The 15,792-nt window shown below is 40.8% G+C and overlaps 1 protein-coding gene across 1 annotated transcript in view; it reads left to right on the top strand.

The window, feature by feature from the left end:
- The window catches only part of adam12b (ADAM metallopeptidase domain 12b), a 95,391-nt gene that overhangs the window by 17,056 nt on the left and 62,543 nt on the right, over nt 1–15,792 (top strand). The window contains exons 2-3 of the mRNA XM_056435407.1: nt 5,725–5,846; nt 9,761–9,834. Of these exons, the coding sequence (XP_056291382.1) occupies nt 5,725–5,846; nt 9,761–9,834 (196 nt within the window). The remainder of the gene's footprint in view (nt 1–5,724; nt 5,847–9,760; nt 9,835–15,792) is intronic.

The raw sequence follows: 15,792 nt of genomic DNA, 5'->3' as shown, positions 1-15,792 counted from the left end.
TGCTCTTATTCCCTCGGTCTCAGATTCCCATCCCACGTGCAACCGAAGTGACCGATGTGTGCGGCGTGTCGACGAGCCTGGTCTTTGCGCCACGGGTATTTTCACCGGTGGAAACGCGGCATCGTAATGTAGAGCTATTGTTGTTGTTATACTGTACCTACGAATAGCTGAAGATCCTGAAAGGTTCGTTATGCATGACAACAAACCTTTGAATTTAATTAAATACATATTTTTTGTGGGGTAAAATACATACTTAAATGGATGATTTCAGCCCCCCCCCTAGCTGGCCCAAAATCGAATAGTATATTTACTTTAAATGCCTAATGTCACTACTAAATGCAACTCATCTCATGTCCATGCACTTGGTTTTATCTTGTATCAAAATGTAGATATCTTATGATCAATATGTATGATCGATACTGTAGGCACTCCCAAAAATGATTCTGGGTTGGAGCCAGATTTCCATCGAATCCAATTGCAAAAGTTAAACTTACCTCTGGAGTGCGTTTTAGCCCAAGACCTTTTTTAAAAGACGTTCGTCCTTGTGCATAATCACGTTAACTTCATCTTCCCTTTCTTCGTCAACTGAGGCTCCTCCGGTGTGTAAATTCACCTTTCTGAGGGCCCTCAGAGACACAGCGCAGGGGTTTGATTGGAGGCCTGGCTTTCCAGCTGTCGGGCAAATAGAGTTTTAAATCGTTGCTATTTTCAAACACCATAACCAGAGTAGTGATCTTTGGATCTGCTGCGATTAAAGGTTTGCGCTTACAAATAACTAGAAAGTCACATCGCGGGGGCCGCCATCGTGTTTGTTACACTAGAGCGGATACAATTAGCTGAATGATTGATTAGTTGTCAGAGAATACATCCGATTCAATTTTGATCATAAGATTTCCATTTGGGTTTTATTTTGAGCAAGAATGTGTTTGTGCCTCACATATTCATATGTTCTGGTTGTCTTCTATAAACGTAGACTTATTTTTGTTTTAACCGTTCGTAGGACAAAAACACGCCGTTTAAAACTTCAGCTTGGGCTTCAGGAAAATGTGGTGGGCATATTAAACTATTTTCTTATTATATTACATTTCAAGTACCATTCCTGAAATAGCTCTTCTTCACCTTTCGATTGGATTATATTGAGATATTGTCCTATTTTGTAACTTGCTGTCTTCCCTACATAAAGACTGAACTTTGAAGCTCAATTAAAAGAATTTTTTTATTATTCCTGTGCCAATATAATAAAAACATGAAGGTTTTAGTCCTTTTCTTCCCCAGTATGTTGTACATGTTGACTATTCGGATTGCCGGAGGTTGCTGAAGTCGCATTGCGCTGTTCTCTTTGTCTTCTACTCCCTGAATGCCTCCCCTCTAGATTACCACATGTCCTTCATACGTCTCTTCTGACCTTCCTTGTACTGTATATTCTCTTGTTCATCTCGAGAGAATTCAATTCAGTTTATTTGTATAGCCCAATTTCACAAATTACAAATTTGTCTCAGAGTGCTTTACAATCTGTACACATAGACATCCCTGGCCCAAAACCTCGCATCGGATCAGGAAAAACTCCCAAATAACCCATGTTTACATTGCTGATCAACCCTACTGTTACCCTGAGGGTAAATTTGACCCCATTCAATGTTTAATGTCGGTGTTCTTTGGGGTCAATTTGACCCCAGGCTGTTTTTCACTGTGTCAAACATCTAAGAAATATCAACTTTTTTATATATTTAAAGGGCTATTTAGGTAGTCAACAAACAAACATAAAGTACCTCACACTTAAACTTGGGAAACAATATTAATTCTAATAATTTTCTGGAGGTTTTAATAAGCAGCTACAGGGTGTGAATGAGAAGTGGAGTATTCTGCTTCCACTATTAACTAAAGGAATGCAAAAAAACACTTTTTCAACACGATGACCTTGCTTTAATCACCCCACCAGTACACCCTTCTTCAAAAAGACGATGAAACACATTTATTTAAAAGTCATAATCAAGCAGGTAGCTCACTAAGTGTGCTTGATAAGGTTAATTTAGTCCGACATCCTGCATCCCCCAAGTAGTGGCTCATTTTGTTTGTTTATCCTGTTATTCCGTCACTTCCCTGCTGAGCAAAGTGGACATCAGCTCCTGTTTGAATTCACATTACTTCCCACTTAGTAATGCAGCTCATGCTCAGCGTAGAATAGTAAAAAGGCTGAAAAAAATCACCCTTGTTAAATAATCAAAAATAAGTTGGCTTTTAAAAGGGATCTGGTTGTTGAGGGCATTTAATGAGAGAGTGAGGGAATTATGTTTCAGCTGCCAAGCAGACTTGTGTTTTTTTAGATATGACCTGCAGCAGATTTCCCCTTGTGTCCAATATGAAGATATACAACTGCAGTTGGCAAAGCAATCAAGATACTCTCCACAACACATATGGGATTAACCCAGTTTTGGTTTGTATTTCAAAGGTTTCCGAAGAGGCTACAGCCCGTGAGAATTATGAATCGGACCATGAATGTCAAATTCCCGTTGCTGTTTGAAGGAAATGCGTCTTTTTTGGGGAGCAATGTACGGATGTTGCATATAATTGTTAATGGTCTTCCGGCTTGTATTCAGGCCCACACACAACCAACCATGTCCACCCTCTTCCCACAGGAACAAACAAATGCAACAGCATTAATGCCTTGAAGGAAAGATTTATCAAAAGTGTCATTACCTTTGCATTGAAAATGCAGAAGGTTATGTTTTGATCGCCGTGTATTTATATATTTATTTATTTGTATGCGTGTTATTCGCATCATAAAAAAAAGTTTTAAACCGAATCGCATGAAATTCGGTGGGATGATTGGTTATTATCCGGGGACCATTTGATTACATTTTGGGATCGATCGGGTCAAAGGGCAAGGTCATGAAAAGGTCAACATTTTCTTTTTACCATAGCACGGTAAATTTGTATCCAATTGGCATGCAACTAATGCCAAAATGTTCATAATTCAATGCTCAATCTTGTGATATGCGAAGGTATGCGCTCTACCGAGTGCCCGTTCTAGTTCATTGTGTCTCGCCCTCTTCGGCAGCAGCCTTTTCCTCTGCCGGGAAGCGTGACCTTTCAAAACGAACTATAAATACGTTTTCCCTCTGATGTGGTCTGATGGTATGCTATTTAAACCAGTTTGTTTTGATCGTACCCCTATCTCAGTCTCCTCTCTGCATTGGGATAATTAAACTAACACATTTAGGATGTGAGAGATCGAAAAGCATCGCGAAGGCGCATCACACCAGCGGAAGTGTTGAAGTCTTTTATTAACAAGATGTCTCCTTAACTTTCCCTTTATTGCTCTTTTTTATTGGCACTCTAGCCACAGCCTGTGGTCTCGGTCATGGTGTTCCTTCTGTCTAACGTGGTTTTCATGCGCCACTAAAACCAACAAACTCCCATCCGCACATGTTCAAAGACCTCATTAAATATAGGAGGTCCCTCTTTTTTATGCCCTTGTTAGCTTATTAGGCACCGAGGATAAATGGAGAGTCTGGGCCACACCGAGCGCACGAGGCGACCGCCGTCGCAGTTTGATAGTTGTAAGAAATGTGCTCGTGGCGGCGCAGGAGCCATCTCTTCATTTTGTCTTCAAAGAAAGGAAACATCAGACTTTTAACCCTCCTGTTACCTTCACATTCACTCACATATTTTACCCTCGGGGTCAATTTGACCCCAGCAATTAAAACCTCCAGAAAATTAGAATTAATATTGTTTCCCAAGTTTAAGTGTGAGGTACTTTATGTGTGTTTGTTGACTACCTAAATAGCCCTTTAAATATATAAAGAAGTTGATATTTACCTTCGCATTGAAAATGAAGAAGGTTATGTTTTGATCGCCTTGTATTTATTTATTTAATTATTTATTTGTATGCGTGTTACTCGCATAACTAAAAAAGTATTAAACCGAATCGCATGAAATTTGGTGGGATGATTGGTTATTATCCGGGGACCATTTGATTAGATTTTGGGATCGATCGGGTCAAAGGTCAAGGTCAAGAAAAGGTCAAAATCTTATTTTTTCCATTTTTATCCAATTGGCATGCAACTAATGCCAACATGTTCATAATGCAATGCCCAATCTTGTGATATGCGAAGGTATGCGCTCTACAGAGTGCCCGTTCTAGTTCTTATATGTTTGACACAGTGAAAAACAGCCTGGGGTCAAATTGACCCCGAAGAACACTGACGTTAAACATTGAATGGGGTCAAATTGACCCGAAAGGTAACAGGAGGGTTAAGAGACGGAGTGCTTGAAAATGAAGATATTTCCAGCCGGGAAGAGAGAGAGAGGAAGGGTAAAGAAGATGTCAGACTCTTGTATGTCTGCTCCGTGTCCCGTTGAACTCTGTTTGTACGCTGCGTTACGCTTCACACAAACATGAGCTTTACATGCGCATCTCAAGGGATGAAGGAACAGGCCCAGGCCTTGAACGCACAATAAATAAATACGCGCCACTCTCTCTCTCTCTCTCCATGTTCCTTTGGCGATAGCAGGAGTGGGGAAACCTCCTCAAACAGCCGCTCCCCTCCCCTCCGACACTCCCCGTCTAGCTCGTCTCTACAGCTCCTCTCTGGGTGGGCAACATGCATCGGGCTTCCACGGGAAGCCGGCTGGACGTGCTACAAAACAGGCTTGTGCTCGGTCAGGCCGTGGGAGCGCTGGGGAGTATAAGGAGGAGAGCCAGGAGGGAATTGTGACTGTGATTCCCACATTCTGCTGAAGCCACTGATACGGTGTCTTCTGTTTTATCCTATGCTATATACACATCCTGTTTTATTTCGCCTCCCGAATGAGCAGACTTGTACGGGCTCTTTAGCGTCATCAGCTTCTAACTTGGTTGATTTGACTTCAGTAAGAGTTTAAAAGAGGAGTTAAAGGATACGTTCAAGAGTGGAAAGGATGAGGAAACAGACAAAGGCAGCAGACTGCAGCTCCACTTTTTCACCATATATATATATATATATATAAAGTGAAAAAGGAAAAAATAAATAAGTGAAAAGAACAATTTCATCCGGCCATTTCTCTTCTTTTTTTTTTTTACTCCATTCCCGTCTGGTGATATCGTAAAGAATGAGTTCCTCATAAACTGTGTGAGAGCACATTTATTATTGATGCTCTGGCTGTGGCTGTGGTCCTAGTGCATAGGCCATGCGAGGGGGGTGGGGGGGGGGGGGGGCACATCCCACAGGAACAAGAGTCAGCAACACAGTCCACAGCCCTGAGTTGTGCCGTGGCCGAGGCTTCCTCCTCCCCGCCTTCGTTGCAGCGCTCCTATTGTCCGAAACATTGTGTGCTCGAATTAACGAGGATATTAAGGAGTAGTCGTGACCTATATTAACGACCCCTTTTTCTGCAGGCCGGTGTAGATTTTCACTGGATTCACACTGGACATTTTGGATTTAATCAATCGTCATTGCACAGAGGACCGGTACACAGGCAACGCAATGCATTCTCTGCATTGAACCCATCCTTGGTTATTAAGGAGCAGTGGGCTGCAGTGATGCAACTGGGGGTTCAGTGCCTTGCTCATGGACACTTCGACTTGCAACTAATGGGGAGAGCGGGGAATCGAACCGACGGCCTTGGGGTTGCAGGACAACCCCCCCCCTCACCCCGCTGAGCTACAGCCGCCCCCATTTTGAATGTGCGATGTTTAAATTTCAAACTTCAAGTCTCTAATTTGTTCCGATGTTCTTTTGACAGGAAGTAGCCCAGACGAGGCTAAATGGCGAGGGGAAGCGCCCGAAAGAGAACGCCGCGGGACCACGGTACCTCTGCTGCTGAAGGGCGAGGATCGCAGACCTTTCTTCCAGCTCACTGCCAGGGTAAATACTCCACAAGGCCATCTTAGCATCACAAGCGTATGCTCATGCTTTTGTTCGACACAACCACAGTCTACGACTCCCCCGTTGCCTTGATTTCCTTCTGAGGAAAGTCCCTTCCTTAGCTCTGTTGACCCTGACGTTTCCCTGTTGTGGTTTCTGTCCTCGCCGGCTCCTTCCTCTTTGTTTGTTGAACACGAGGTTCGCCCCGTTGGCAAAACATACTGTGAAGCGATTCCTGAAACTAGTCAGCCTTTCCACAGTTTTGCATCGTCAGCGGTGCAAAAAACGTGACGATTTTGAGGAAGATTCGACGGCGTTGAAGCAGCCTTTTAACACCTCGTGGTGTCACATGGTGTCAATTCTGGCCATTAGCATTACATACACTACCGTTCAAAAGTTTGGGGTCATCCAGACAATTTTGTGTCTTCCATGAAAACTCACTTTTATTTATCAAATGAATTGAAAATTGAATTGAAAATATAGTCAAGACATTGACAAGGTTAGAAATAATGATTAATATTTGAAATATTAATTTTGTTCTTCAAACGTCAAGCTCAAAGGAAGGCCAGTTATAGCTTATATCACCAGCATAACTGTTTTCAGCTGTGCTAACATAATTGCACAAGGGTTTTCTAATCAGACATTAGTCTTCTAAGGCGATTAGCAAACACAATGTACCATTAGAACACTGGAGTGATAGTTGATGGAAATGGGCCTCTATACACCTCTGGAGATATTTAATTAGAAACCAGACGTTTCCACCTAGAATAGTCATTTACCACATTAACAATGTATAGTGTGTATTTTTGATTAATGTTATCTTTATTGAAAAAACAGTGCTTTTCTTTGAAAAATAAAGACATTTCTAAGTGACGCCAAACTTTTGAACGGTAGTGTACATCCTCGATTTAAAAGACGCGCGCATACGTACAGTCTCTCGGAAAGCGTGTGTTCTCAGGCAGGGGAAACCAATCTGTCCCACCTAGTACAGCTGGAAAATAAAAAGATTTTAAATTTGGCATCCCTCACCACAACTTGAGGAAACTTTTCCAGCGGAGGGAAATGCGTAGGTGTTAACAACTCCCTGAGCAATTACGTGGTTTTTTTTCCTGGTGCAGGGAAGTCACCATCTGAGAGAGCTGGTTTTTTTTCCAAGCCTTATGCTCTCCTCTCCAAGTCATTCGAGAGGGGCAGTGAAGTTAATGACATGAATTTAATTGATCACCGGCATGTCACAATGCTATGAGGATAAATGCAACTTTTTATCTTTAAGGAGCTTCAGACTGCGACAAAAATGGTTCCATATACCACATTTATTTCACGTGGTCACATTCATGCAGGTGCATGATGAAACACCTTCCATCTCATTTTATACCACGTGTGTGTAGCAGTGTACAGTGTGTGATACACAAATACACTGCGTCGGAAATGAAGGAGAGCTGAGATTTCTTGATTTAAAAAGAGTACAAATGCCATTATTTACACAAGAAAAACAACGTTACAAGTCGAAAGTATTGAAAATCTTAAGTATGTAAGAATATATATAGGAAAATGTTGCCTTATTTAAAGTATAACATTATAGTTCTCAATACGCAGCCAAATGGATTATTTAATCATTGCATGATATATTATAATGTTCAATTATTATAATTGATGCAGTTACGTGTTGCATTTTAATTTGGACATTTTATTGTATTAATTGTGATACTGTTGGAGGTTTAATTTACTGGACAGTAGCGCAATATTTTCCCAAATGTAGTAGAGTACCACATAGCATAAAAATTGTACTTAAACACAGTATCTGAGTATATATACTGAGTTACTTCACTACTTAAAATGGGTGCGACCAAATCGTGTGCTGGTGTGACCAATTGAGAAAGTTTCTCGCACTGGAAAAGTAAGTCTGGAGCCCTGAAAGCACCTCATTTTCAACTTCATCAGATATGTTTATCCACCAGCTACCGCCAACGTGAAAAAAATGTGTTGAGGAAATGCAGTGGTTCCGCATCAGGCTCTCTAAAAACTGACCCTTCTCAAATGAAACTGGCTTCCAGGGCACCTGGCAATTTTGTTACCAGAGATTGCACAAGGACGTTAACCACCTGGGAAACAGATTGATAATGCCGCTCCTTGTGCCAATAGAAGGTTATGAAGCAGGCGTATTGCAATCATTGCATACAGTTCTTGCAGACGAACATTCTTGCAGCCTCACTCTCAGACGGAGCTGCAGACAGGATGAGCTTCAGGACATCGGCCAGCGGACCCGAGTCACTGTGAAGAAGGAGTGATGGTGCAAAAAGATGTCTGTTCCTTACTGTGCTTATTACACAAAGCAATTTATGTCTCTCCGCTGGCTAAGATACATTCATATTTTTTTATTTTTCACATCTTCCTTGTCTTTTTCTTGTTTTTTATGTCCAATCTGTAAGGATGCTGTGAGGCTTCAGGCATAGATCCTAACACTGGATTCATGTTCTAGGTGAAGTTAGAAATACTGTCCTCATCCAGCGTATCCTTTGCAGATAAAATCCTCTTCTTTACCAACGATTTTAAAGACTTTAAAAAAAAGAAAAGTGCAATTTCATCAGCTTTTTCCATCACGTCATTAGCAACACTAAAGTGATGTCATGCTGCACTCAGCACAGGTACCTTTTCCACACAAAAGAAGAGCACCGTGAATTTGAACACCATGAATTTGAACAATGTACCATTACTATCCTGCAAATAGTAAAAAGGACCCGCGAAAATCATTGTCGTCTTGTTTCGTAGACGCATCTTTGATGAACGATCGCGGTGAGGGCAAAGTACTTTGCGCTTCATGTAGTTTCTCCTCAATAAAAGCCACTCTGTTTCGCCAGTTGAACACTTTTAATGTGAAGCACTGATGCAATGTACGGAAGGTGAACAATAGTCAGTGAGGCTGTTGTTAATGAGGTCAAATGAGCATGCATACTTGCATTGCCTCCTCTGAATCACTCATGCAGGGTAGGACATTTTACATATTTTTTCGGGGGCAATTTTTGCCCCCACTTGACTGAAAAGAAATTGGGGGCACTTTTTGAAACTTGTGAAATAACATTTAACCTGTGTTCAAAAATAATAAATATACTTGTTCAGGCTTAAAGTATATGAGCAATTATCATACAAATGGCAATATTAAGAATATTGGGCAGTCGTCTTTAGTGTTTTCTGTTTGTTTTTTGAACAAAAAACATAAATATTATAATCATATTAAATTGTATTCTTATTTATTGTTATTACATATTTACTAACAACTATTAACAATTATAACTGTTTAAAAAAACATTTTTTTAATATTTATTTATTTGTTTGTGTGTACCTTCCTAGTGAAGGCAATACAGATAGGACAGACAAAACAAAGAACAAAAACAATACGCTAATACATTATCAGAATTATTCGAGGAAATTATGGGGACATTTTTTGCCCCTCTTCTAGTGATACCAGGGTCAAAAATATATTTCTTAGGGGCAGTTTTGCCCTTTGCCCTCGTGTATTTCCGACGCTGCCCTCATGCATGGGTAGGCAAAATAATTGTCTGACTGACAGTGAAAACTTCTACCTAGGAAGGTGATCACTGAATATATTAAATGGCTAGTTCAGAAAACATGCCGACTATTTATAGTAACAACATTTTGTTTGAAAACCTTCAGGATTAAGACTTACTTCCAGTGTGGAGACAAAACCTGAGTTGAAACTCGACACAGATTGGGGAAGTGTAGGACGTGGAAGCTTTCCTTTCTCCCCGTTCCTCTCACACGATTGTGCCTTTGCCACATCCTGCCTTTTATGTGTCAAACTAACGGTGAAGCTTCACACAAATGCTGATCCACAGGCAGGAAGGGGTGAGATCCGGGCACCGCCTTAACACTCGTGTCATCTTTTTGTGTCTCAGAGTTATCCTGCGTCACTCCAGCTGCTGGTACGTGCGGAAGGTGAACAGCTGATCCTGTTGCTGGAGAGGAACGAGTGAGTTTCCTCGGATTTATTGGAATCCTCCATACTCTATTCTTATTCTTATAATCCTCTATATTCAATGTGGGCATGAGGACAGAGGAAACCAGATATTTATTATGTTAATCATACACAGGACCAATAGATAAACCCATGCTCCCATCTACGGCTGGCTGGAGTTCTATATGCAGGAGGAAGAGGAGTTCTTTGGGTCTGGCTTATGGTATCGTGTATTCAGGGAAGGAGGAAATAATATGTCCCCTAGTGAATGGACTCTTTTATGGTTCAGTCTCTCTGAAGGGCCGAGAGATGAAAGCCGATAAAGAATAAGGAAGAGGACATGCTTATTCTCCCCTTTGCTTTTCCTCTCCTCACTTCCACACTGCGGAAAATAACACAGTGAACTGTGAAACGAGGGGTGGGGATCATTCATATGTAGAAATACACACATTCTCCCTCACAAATTGTTTCATACAGGGAGGAAATATTTGTGTATAGCCTCGATACAAAGTGTGTCAAGGCCAGGGCACATAGGGACCAGAACAATTTCACATGAATGATGGCATCGCCGTCCTTTGTCTTTTTTCAAAGGGAGTGCAGGTGTAATATTTGACCTTGCTGCTTTGGGATACAGATATTTGACATTGGAGTGATGGACTTCATCCACAGCTGGTCAGACCTCCACCACGGTTCACTCTAGAAAAGAAAAAAAACGTGACATTTTCAAATCGGACTCTTGATTTTTTCTGGTTGCTTCCCCTTTTCAGACCTCAGTGGCAGTTGAGACATTACCATGAACTACTTTAGTTGAAATCTAGAAGTGAAAATACTGATCTTGATTCACATATTCACTGTCTCTTTTACATCCAACAAAAAACAGCTCGATACAACTCTTTATTGCGAATCTAAAAAAACAAACATTTAATGACGATTTCAAAAACCTGTCTGTAACGTGAGCTGATAAACAGATAACTTATAAAACACCTTGTCTTATTTTCCTCATCCAAATCTCAAGGAAACAAACTCACCAAAATGTACTTGCCCATCAAAGAAACAAAAAAACCTCTAAATATAATGTCCGAGTCGAGAAGTTACAAAGTCTGAACCTTCCTTTTCCCCCGTTGTCCATGTGACATGTCGTGACCTCAGCTTCAGCTGTGAGTCATCAGTCACCAGCCGGAGGCCTGGGAGCATGCTGCCATTCCCATCCGGCCTGTTCTCTGTCAGGCCAGATGTGTCCTCTGATATCACTTCACCAGTTGAGCCAACACAGAACAGGTGGTCTCTGACCTCTACGAGGGTCCGTGTTGTCGAGGCTGGGACCTTTCCGTCTGATGCAGAAGGAAAGACGAGGCCACGCCAAAGGAATATGCAAAGGATGTAGCTCTGCCTTTAGTTTACAGGAAGATTTTCCGATCTGGCAACTGAAATTTCTGCTCAGACTTAATCAGTTCCCAACATTAAACATATGCCCACTGCGCACTCCCAAGTACTATAAAGTTGAACCAATCCAATGTCTTGACAGATATTGCTCAACATGAGTGAAATGGCTCTTTTTATGGTTTGAATGGCAGTTTTTTCTTCTGCAAGAACAAAATCTCGCTAAAAGGATGTTTTATTTAGAATAACGGCAAGAGGAGTGTGCAATTCCTTTTTAACCCAGACCTACTGATCTCACTGTGAATATCCTCATTGGATATTCTTCAAAGAAGCGACTTATTTTTTGCATACCACACTGCAGGTTATGTTTGGTGCTGCAGGTTCTGCATAGAATATGTTTTAATTTTACTGGAGCTCCATGGGGAGCACACGGGTCAGCTTTTACTGAGTTGAACCATAGAACACTTGATTGGATACTGCATTTGATCATCTTTAAGGAATGTAGGGCCTACAGCAACTACAATATTATTATATATATGAACCGTAAATCCCTGAAACAGCTTATGTTCTACCAGCTTGTCATTATCACAAAGGCATTTCGACCAGCCGAGCTGTGCTCAGACTTCAGAGCCTCAAAACATTATATTTAATTATAGAAAAAAAAGGAAATTAATGCTAATAATATTTAAAAAATAGCAAGAGTAAGCCCTTAAATTGGTGTCGCGAAGTAAATAGTATTTTAACGAATATAAAAGACTGTTTTCTAAAATACAACCAATCCTCGTTATAAGGAACATAAGGAGATGATGTCCAACGAATCTTACATTTTCTATTTAATTCAACAGTCCGAAATAGCATCTGCGTGAGTGCTTAACTCCGTGTAAGTGGAGTCTCTTTGAAAAAGGTAAGGAACATTGAATCAATACAGGATGGAGGTTAGTTAACTTTAATGCAACTTCAGGAGAAATGTGGGGGAAACAAAGGTTAAGAGGGGACAACAACTATTTTGCAGAATCAAGCGAAAAGGAACAAACAACCCTGACGCCGTGGAAGTGAACAGATCTGAACTCCACAGCGGAGCAAGCGGTGCCGATTTGTGCTGAGTTACGGCCGATTTTCTGCGGAGGCTCGTCCGTTCTTTTTTGCTCGAATCTGCTTCGCCGGTGCAGTTTGCTCATTTGGCACCGGCTGCAGAGCACACCTGCTCCGCGGCGGTGGGAAACGATCGCAGTCGTCACCAACACGCGCTACCAGATCCAATTAATAAACTGCTGTTTGTTTGCACCTTGGCCCTGTCCCAGGAAAACATGGCTACTGCCAGACAAGTGCAGCTCTACTGGGGCGGGGGGATTTACATCTTGCAAATAAACACGCAATCTATGAATTGATTTCATTTTGCTGGTTCGTGGAGTCCACTTCTCCCGTGTCCTTGCAGGCCACTCGGATCACAAAGCAGTACGCGGACGGCTTCTGTACACACGCTCACATTTCGCGTCAGTTTTTTTAAATGATTACATTTAAGTTTGAAATGTTCCTGTTTGTTACCTTCGCATTGAAAATGCGGAAGGTTATGTTTTGATCGCCGTGTATTTATTTGTATGCGTGTTACTCGCATAACTCAAAAAGCATTAAACCGAATCGCATGAAATTTGGTGGGATGATTGGTTATTATCCGGGGACCATTTGATTAGATTTTGGGATCAATCGGGTCAAAGGTCAAGGTCAAGGTCATGGAAAGGTCAAAATCTTTTTTTTACCATAGCACGATACATTTTTGTCCAATTGGCATGCAACTAATGCCAAAATGTTCATAATTCAATGCCCAATCTTGTGATATGCGAAGGTCTGCGCTCTACCGAGTGCCCGTTCTAGTTTAGATTTGTTTTTGTGTGAGCGCTGTACCCGAGCAGCCCATCGAGAAGTGATTCAGATTCACTCTATTTTGAATTCACTATATTTCGATCGGCCTTTCGATGACATCATGTGTATGAACGTCTTTGTTCCACCTCGTAATTCATTGAATCTGGTTGCTTAACGGGGTTAAAAAATGAGAAACTGTTTTTTCCATTACTTGTTTTTCTAAGTTTTTTGTTGTTGTTGGAGCAATGGGAATGGCCGTGTCATATGCAATATTTACGGCTTTGCTTGTTGTACAGTGCAAATAGAGCCGGACAGGCGAGCAGACTTGTGCCAGCAGCAGCAGCTTTGATGTATAGCATTGATCAATGGCACAGTTGGCCAGCTTCAAATGATTAATAGTGGCCTTATGGGACATTCCACATTAGTCGTGATTAAAGACTTCAATAGCAACGTCTGGGGGACCATTGTGCGTGAGTGTGTGTGCGCATGTGTGTGTGTGTGTGTGAGAGAGAAATAAACCTAATAAATATCAAAGGTGTACTTGGCCCACTTATATTACACTTCAACATTTGATATCTAAGGCCCTGTATTTATTTAAAGTTTTAGTGCTGATATTTTAAATTAAAGAGATTCTTTGTAACTATTAGGGGATAGAGATCATACATATTTTAACATGCTTTATTGTTGCAAGTAGGAAAGAAAATCATTAAATACTGTATGACTTGTGAATGTCAGTTAAAGAGTTTTCCAACATTAGATTTCATTAGCCACTAAAAGTGAGGCTTTAGTACAGCTACTTAGTATTTAACAAAGTTCATGTTGAGTTCTAGTAATTAGTTTTAAAGATGTTCAGACACATTGAAAACAGGTATATTCAGACAGAACAGCATGTAAACGTGTTCTTGTCCTTTTTCGTCCTTTCATTCCGATACCAAGGACGCTGTGTTTATTGAAATGGTTCTTTTCAGCTTTTCTTATTGAGTTAGGAATGAAAAGAGGTCGGAGCTCTTTGAAACACATGGCCACATCAAAACAAAAACCAAAATCCCCATTGCAACATCCTCAGACTGGGTTTTTTAGATATGGGATAGATGATGCACTCCATTTCAATAACATAGCTGACAATACCAATACTTTTCTCATTGTGTAGTAGAGGAGGTACAGAATAGTACCCTGTTGGTTCAATGAGGAGGAGCTCAGATGGAACCCAGAGAGATCCTTGGTTTCCTCTACACCATAATTGGATCTGTCAAGAATATGAAATAAGTTGAGCTGTTATTTATGAAGTAAATAAATTGTCTGCTTGTTTGGCTAACAACTCTAAAGCCTAAGGGGGTTGCAGAAGGAACCCTATATATGTCTAACTAGTCAGTAATGATTGCTCTCCGTGTGGACTACAGTATATACTGTACCACCGTGCTACATTACGACCTGCATGAGGACAAGAAATGGATAGATGATGTTGAGCAGCAGCAAACGTCACAAGCAACACTTTGGCGTCTACTTCTTCTTCTTTCGTCTCGGATAGGGCTGCGAAAAAATGATAATATACATGGTCAAAACAACATAATGGATATTCTATGAATAAATAAATTTTTCTATATCATATCTATCACAATGTCAAAAGACCAGCGGCCAAACTGCATTAACCCAATATTAATGTAATTTAGACCATGTGGAAGCGATTGTGTACTGAGACCTTTAAATGTTTTAACACAACGTAAAACATCTGAAGATCTTTTATGAACGTAATCCTTGTTGTACGGCAGACAGCGGTTAACAGATAAATACCATAATATGAAGAGAAGACCTCCACAAACCTGAAGATAACACAGATAATAATTAAATGTATAGTGGTGCATTTTTGATTGGTATGAGTGTACTAAAGGTAATACATTTGCATTACTTATATATTGCAATGACACAGAATGTAAACACAACAGATCTAAAACCAGCACCCTCTACAGCGAACCTATTGTTCTATTGTTTATTGCTTTAGTTAATTTAATGTAGTATTATTCTCTTAAATGTTTTGTTTTTTATATTTTATTGCTTATCTGTATGTATGAATGCTGCTGGAGCGAAAAACTTTCCCGTTGCAGGATTAATAAAGTAAATAATTATGTATCTATCTATCTATTGAACCTCGATTATTACAACCACTGAAATAATCAGTGAGGTTATGGAGGCTATATACACCTTAAATACAGTCGATTCAGATCAAGATCTGTATCTATGATTCATTATGGGCCTTGATGTCTGCCACCTGTCCTATAAAACAAATGTATCAGATGTTTTAAACCCTATGTTACATTTGCTCTTCCCTTTATCAATTTTAATTGAATTACCATAAAACATGGTGGTATTCTGATATCTTTATCAAGAAATGGAATGACCTCTGCCGGTGGAGAAGTTGTTCGCCACGTCGCCCATCCCCGCTCTGTATTTTCGGTCTACATTCAGGTTTTTCTTCCCCACTTATCTCTTCCCGTTTCCCGCCCACGCTCTCCACACGCGTGCTTGTGCTTTCACCGAGCGGCTCTTTCGTCATGCAATTTGAGAGGCTGTCGAAGCCGCCCGCGGCGAACCGTGGACCTCAGGCTGCTGTTTGGTGCCAACACATGTGCCTTTGGACTTTGGTGCCAAGTTGCCGTGCGACTTTACTTTGGATGCCAAGGTGTTTGGTTCTGATTTTGACCTGTTCATGACCTTTGACCTTGACCTTTGACCCGA

This window comes from Pseudoliparis swirei, chromosome 17, assembly GCF_029220125.1.
Source record: "Pseudoliparis swirei isolate HS2019 ecotype Mariana Trench chromosome 17, NWPU_hadal_v1, whole genome shotgun sequence".
Lineage (NCBI taxonomy): Eukaryota > Metazoa > Chordata > Actinopteri > Perciformes > Liparidae > Pseudoliparis > Pseudoliparis swirei.
Note: the sequence above shows the minus strand (reverse complement) of the source record. Positions and strands in the feature narration are given on the sequence as shown.